The sequence below is a fragment of the Morus notabilis genome, unplaced genomic scaffold, assembly GCF_000414095.1.
Source record: "Morus notabilis unplaced genomic scaffold, ASM41409v2 Scaffold552, whole genome shotgun sequence".
Lineage (NCBI taxonomy): Eukaryota > Viridiplantae > Streptophyta > Magnoliopsida > Rosales > Moraceae > Morus > Morus notabilis.
This window is the reverse complement of record NW_010384344.1, coordinates 316,755-323,713: the sequence shown is the minus strand read 5'-3', so window position 1 is coordinate 323,713 and position 6,959 is coordinate 316,755. Positions and strand designations below refer to the sequence as shown.

The window sequence follows — 6,959 nt, the reverse complement described above, 5'->3', positions numbered from 1 at the left end:
GGGCTTCAGATTTGGGAAGTGCAACTGCAGCTCAGGAATGTGAATTGTGGTTACTAGTGGGAACTTGCTTGCTGAGAAATGATGAATGAAAGGGGATGCGCTATATTGTTTAATGTACATAATGGAGTTTCTTCCAACTGCTCCATTTCTTTTTGTGTTTGTAACCGTGTCACAGGCTTTAAAATCTGTAGGTTTGTGAGCCACTACGGGCACAAATAAATGGAGCTCCTTTGGAGGATGCTCGTCACTTGGCTCACCGTTATGATAAACTGCGTCAAGATGTGGAAGCCCAGGTAAATTGGTCGACTTAGAATTGTTATGCTCAATGAAAAAAGAAAAGGAAAAAAATTCCATATTTGTAGTGAAAATTTCTCTTATTAGGTGGCTGAAGTTTTGAGGCGCCGGTTAAAATCCAGAGGCCCTTCTATATCTGAAGAGAGTTCAATTAAGCTTCAAAGTGCAGAAGCAAGATTGGCCGAGCTTAAATCTTCTATTATGGCTCTTGGCCGAGAAGCGACTGCTGCTATGTTGTCAGTTGAGGAGCAACAACAAAAGATGACATTCCATACACTTCTTACTATGGTAACCATACTTAATTTTTTTTTATGCTTGAAAAAAAATGGTTTAAAACTTAAAATGTTTAGAGGCTAGCATACCATTATAGCCACCGGTAGTAAGTATGCCTTCAGACCCACACACCAGAACTGTGGCCATTTTAGTTGAGACGACCACCGAGATGTCTGGATTGACTTGTTATATAATTTAATTTCTTGGATTTTATGGCATCTCTCTGATATGATTTACGTCTTGCTATAGTTTTAAACTGAAACATTGACGTGGATGTGAGATATGAACATAACATAGGGATACATTGATATAACCATTATTGAGATGCTAGAGTGTAGATGTAGCATGGAAATTTAATTTTAGTAATAGTAATCTTTGCTTTCATGCATAATCAAAAGTTAAGGAAAAAGCACTTGTCAGACGTAGAACATATCAATTGAACTACACAGGGTACTGATAAATAGTTTAATCTAAAGGTTATGGTGTTTGGTTGTAACCTTGAATTTGCTCTTGTCATGGCATTGAAATTAAAAAATAATCAATTTTCAGGTCGATGCTGAAAGATCTTACCATCAACATGCTCTTGTTATTTTAGAAAAGCTACATGCTGAGGTTTGTACCATGCTGCTTGGCTCTATACTTGTGCTTATATGTTTTTGCTCCTTGCAAAGATGAAAATGTCTAGGTTGACGGAATTGTTGAAGTTTTAATTTAAGGTTATTGGTGAAAATGTCTATTTAAAGTTTAGAACTTGAAAGATATTCATAAAATGCAGATATTTCCCTCTAAATATCAAAATTTTTAATGGAAGTTTACAAAATTTAATGTTGCATTACTTACACTAGTTTAGTAAATATGTTCTCCTGCACGTATGACGTATATAGGGCATGCAGGATCAATCTCAAGCATCCAGATGATAGTTTGCACTTCATGTAGGATATTAGAGTAGAAAATGTATATTGCGTTAACATAATTTTTCACAACAGTTTACAACGTGCCATGCACTGTCTTCCAAGGCTGTGCAATCTGCTGAAGTAAGATTTCATGTATCATTGATTATTTCACGACATTTTTCAAACTTAAGAGCATTGACATTTTCCAGCAGTGCGGAACATAATCAGAAAAAAAAATACATAACCGGGAAAAACACACCATTGTCCATGTCTTTTATTTCGTTGGAGTGACCCATTGTCTATGTCGAATACTTGATCGAAAGGCACAATGTCTAGTCAATAGGAATGGCATTGTTGATGTTTTAGATTGATTAAATTGAATGCTTCAACTATTTTCAATAGATTCTCTTGGCTTTTATGGGAAGAATTGATTGCCCTATTTTTCAAAAATTGCTTGGTATCAGATGACTTTGGAAAAACAACCACAAGAGTTTTCACCATCAGCATCAATGAAAATCCAGAAAGACGTGTTTGAATGGCTAGGACATCAAGATAATAAGTCAAATGGACGGAGTGATAATCATGGGCATCTAAATAAAGATGACAGCTTCCAGCCAAAAAATCAAGATGACAGCTTCCAGCAAAAAGGTCAAAATGACAGCTTCCGGCAAAAAGATAAAGTTGACAACTTCCAGCAAGAGAATCAAGATGACACCTTCTTTATTGCTAAAGTAAGGCCTTCTACTTCTTTTACACACACACACACACACATACACACACACGTATATATATATTGGTCCACAGACCAAGGAAATTACTTTACGTGTAACCTAGTTCTTGTTTTTTGAGCTACTGAAATTTGATTACCTAGGTACTTTTGCATATTACTAAATTGTAAAAGAATTTTCCGGATTTCTATTGTGATTTAGTAATATCCTTGATCTTGCAGGTTATACACCAATTTGATGCTCAAGCAGATGGCGAGTTGAGTTTATCTGTTGATGATTTTGTTGTCGTCCGCCAGGTACTTTGTCCACAACTAATTTCAGCTGTAGAAAGCCCCAAGAGTAGGAGCCCCTAAACTACATAATGAAAACACAAAAGCTTGATATATTTCTAAAGCGACTAGTCACTCCAGTTGCTGGTAGAATATGTTTTTCATCCCCTCGGAAAGTGATCAGGGCAAACTCATAAAATCGCGATTCAACACCAATGAAAATAGGACACTGTAATCACAGGCTTAGCTTTCTGGTAGTGATTCCACTACAACTTTTAATATTTAGAGTCAAAGTTCAGATTCCCCAACCCCCTAATAAAAGAAAATAGACATTGTCTTGGACCATTCTCTGATCTTGACGTATATCCTCAAACGTGTACGCTATGTTTTACACAAACTATGCATTTTCTACACGCAAATCACTCACTATCGGAAAACAATGGTATTTCACATTAAAAAATAATGTACCAGAAACAGCCGGTAGTGGGACAGGAAGACTCTTAACTAGACTTAAGGTGGTTTTTAATCATGGGAACGAATATCATCTTAAATGAGAGACCAACACAGTTTTGAAGATGATACGCTTAATGAAAAAGTAGTTACATGCCACATCATGAAAGTAAAATACAAGTCCGTTTTGTTTTGTTTTGTTTTGTTTTTTTTTTTTTTTTTTGGCTAAAAGTGAAATATAAGTTGTTAAGGGTAGAAAAGCTTGGACAAAAAACAGTCAATTTTAGTTTTACAAAGCTTAAAGAGTCTTGATTTTTGTGCCCTCACAATGTCGATGATAAAAAATTTCATGATGTATACCATTGTGCACGCAGTTATATATAGACACGGAGGTGGACAATCCATCTTAGTAATTTGATCTTCCGCTGCATCTTTTAATCAAACAAAATACTGAGAATTTGGTACAGATGATGTTAATGCTTCTATGTGATGTAGTTTTTAAGTTGTTAGCCCTTGAAACTAACAAGTAACAAGCCATTTGTAATCCCAATTGAAAGCAAGCTTATCTTCGCTTCCTTGTTTTGTTATGCACCGATGATATCACTAGGTGGCCCCTAATGGGTGGTCTGAAGGAGAATGCAATGGCAAGGCTGGATGGTTTCCCTCTGCTTATATACAACGGCAAGAAAAAGCGCCGGCGACCAAAATAATGTAAGCAGGCTTGTGAGCTGATCTCCAATGTTGTTTGTCCTTTATATAAATTTTTGTTAAAATTTGTATATTCTCTTTCTTTCTTGTGTATTAAAGCTTCATTTTGTCAAGTGCTGCACCGAAGCAGCTGTGGCCTTAAACGAGATATCAATGTATACTATGTACAAGAATCTATGTTTTCTGGTTTAAAATTGTTTGAAGGAAATTTATGCTTTTGAATAATGGATATGTGGATACAGACAGTTTGACTTTCCTCTATTGCTGTTTTCACTGAGGATCTTGCCAACCTTGAAAGTTGAAATAGGCAAAAGCCTACCATTTGATTCACATATGTTTCCAAACCTTTTTGCTACTACGTTTTATCTCACAAAAATTTGAATTTCCATTCAAATTTTCTGTTAAAAGTTTTTGGATTATATCTTTATTGTTTTTCCTCCTTGCCTCTTATTCAAGGCTTTGAACCCAAAATAGTGAAAACTGATCTCTCTCTCCCTTCAATTTGAATTTCCATTCTTCCTCTTCAATTCTTCTGATGAATCTGATCTCTCTCTCTCTCTCTCTCTCTCTCTCTCTCTCTCTCTCTCTCTCTCGACTGTTTCTCAACTTTCCTTTCAATTTGCTCTTCTACGTCCTTCAGGCTTTTGGGATTTTTTTTTCATTTTAATCCCTATACCTTTTAAAATATTGCAGAATATATTAAATTATCCTAAATTTATCTTTTTATCCATTAAACTATTAAAATATCAACCATTGTTCATGTAAAATTTTAAAATTAACTCCCTCTAAACTGCATATAATCCTTATTTGTCCTTTTTCATCAAGATTCTAATAATCGAATGGATACAAAACTAATTTTGGATAAATTTGATTAATGTATATTATAAATTTGTTGATGAAGTAATTATATAAAACGTCTACTATAAATGATCTCGATCTAAAAGTGTCTACTATTATACAATACTATAGAAATATCTACTTGTGCGTAATAAGAAATATATTATACCCGCTTTACCCCTATAGAGTATTTTGAGCATGTTCCTTATATGGTGTTTTTTTTTTTTTGTGGGATTATTTTTCATAATGATATTAGGATATTTTTTCTGATCATTTTGAGGATTTGACTTTTCTTTTAAGTCTCACTTAATATTTTGTAATTATTTCAATGATTTATTATTGATATGGGTTTTCGAACACGAGTTTCCCTCCCCCTTTTTCTAAAAAAACTTTCGTGCCTTGTTTTACTTGTTATAACGTAATCATCCAAGTTTTTTGTTGACATTGGTGTTTTTTCCATTGTTTGTTGTGACTGGGATTTGTAGCCGCCGCATTCGGTTGTTGTGAGTGGAGGTGCATTCATTGTTTTTTGTTTTCTCCAGTGTTTCTTGTGGCTGCGATTAATTTGCAGAGGTGCGAAACTGTAGGTTTATATGGTTTCTATGATATTAATTTGAAGAGGTGCATTCCTTCTATGAAATTACATCTAGAAAAAATTTTATAGTTTTGATTGCTCATGTTTTTTTCCTTTTTTCTCAAAGTGATATATCATCCATTGTTTGTAATGATACTCGTATTATTATAATGAATTGAGTGCATTTTTGTTGATATGTCCTGTGCTTTTTTATTGATTGTTTGATTTATTATCTTAGAGTGCTTTTTTTATTACTTGTTCGTAGTAATGAAATTAAGCTTTATTTTATCCCTTGCAATCTTGAAATATATTTCTTTATTTGTTCATGTATCTATCTTGTATTCGTGTTGTTCCAATTTTTTTTTTTTATAAATTTTTATATTTAATCTCTTTTATAATGATATCTCTATTAAAATAATAAAATACTTATTATTGAAAACATTTTCATGTTTCTAATGTATTACAAGTTATATTTCATAATGATATTATCATTATGTTAATGAAAACGCATACTCATTTGTACATTATCGTGTTTCTTTAGTATTATATTCATTTTGATAATGAAGATTAATTTACCACGCATCTGATCTTCTATATTTTAAGAACTTGCTAGATGATTGCTTTTTTATTGTGAATTGTTATATTTATTATTGTCTGAAATAATATCGTCATTACAGTAATGAAAAATCTTTTTTATGAGTTCATGTCTCATGTATAATTGTCGTTTCAGATTTCTTACAACTTTTATCTTCAGTCTGTTTTATAATGATATATCTATTAAAATAATGAAAAAGTTTATTCTTGATACATTTTCGTGTTTCTTATGTTTGATAAATTCTATTTCATAATGAATAATGATATTATCATTGTCTTAATGAAAATGCATACTCATTTGTATATGGTGGAGAGGATTGTGGAAGGACATTGTTTTATAGAGTTGGTGATTCTAGTTTTTTTTTTCTTTTCTAATCAAAAAGTGTGTTTTGTGTTTACCAATATTTTAAAAAAAAAAAAATTATTGTGATAGCTTTTATTATTTTTTAAAGAGAAAAAAAAATTATGTGATGCTTTGATTATTTTTTAAAGAAACTTTACCTTTATTTAAATACGCATCTTTCATTAAATGTAATATTTAGGTTTCATTTGATTTTTGTATTGAAAATCAAATTATGATTTTATTTTGAAGACTATCCTATTGTACTTTGTTTTTTTTTTTTTTTTTCCTTTTTCATTATATAAAGATATAAGCGTCCTTATATGCATGCTAGTGAATAGTGTTGTAGATAAATACATAAGTAGATATTTTTAGATTTAGGACGTTCAAAGTAGTCGTTTTTGTATATAATCTTTTGTTGATTCTTATTCAACTATCAAATTGTGTTTAATTTCATTTTTTTTCTTAAAAGTGAAATTTCACGACTTTCTTGTAAGCTTACACTACTATTTTAACAACTTCATGATATGTTTTTTTTTTTTAATTATTTACGTTTGCATCTCCATGTTTAGGGATAAAAATACTGCACAAATTCATTAATATAAGCTAAATTAGTATATGTATTTAGATATTTTCATGACAGGAAACAATTAGAAACAATAATTCTTTTCTTTTTTTTTTTTTTTGCTACACTTATTTTCATTAGTTTCTTTTTTATTTTATTTTATCAAGATACTCGTTTGTTCCTATATATTTATGTATTTAAATAATCAACAATTTAGGCATTTATTCAATTATTATTTTAGCAGATCAATTAAAAAAGAAAAAAAGAACTCAAACAATATCACTATATATCTTACAACCTCAAGGGAAAAAACGCTAACAAAAAAAAAATCTTATACGAATATGTAGAGGAAATAAATAGAAAAAAGAAAAAGAAAATTAACATGGAGCAAAATTCCTAAATATATATGTAAAATCTATAGGCAAACGAAATAA

General features: G+C 31.3%; 1 protein-coding gene across 1 annotated transcript in view; it reads left to right on the top strand.

The window, feature by feature from the left end:
* The window catches only part of LOC21405545 (SH3 domain-containing protein 1), a 6,103-nt gene extending 2,263 nt beyond the window's left edge, over positions 1 to 3,840 (top strand). Inside the window, exons 5-10 of the mRNA XM_024176539.1 lie at positions 192 to 293; positions 382 to 582; positions 1,117 to 1,179; positions 1,925 to 2,191; positions 2,410 to 2,484; positions 3,515 to 3,840. Coding sequence (XP_024032307.1) covers positions 192 to 293; positions 382 to 582; positions 1,117 to 1,179; positions 1,925 to 2,191; positions 2,410 to 2,484; positions 3,515 to 3,622 — 816 coding nt within the window. The 3' untranslated portion in view covers positions 3,623 to 3,840. The remainder of the gene's footprint in view (positions 1 to 191; positions 294 to 381; positions 583 to 1,116; positions 1,180 to 1,924; positions 2,192 to 2,409; positions 2,485 to 3,514) is intronic.
* Positions 3,841 to 6,959: the final 3,119 nt, after the last annotated feature.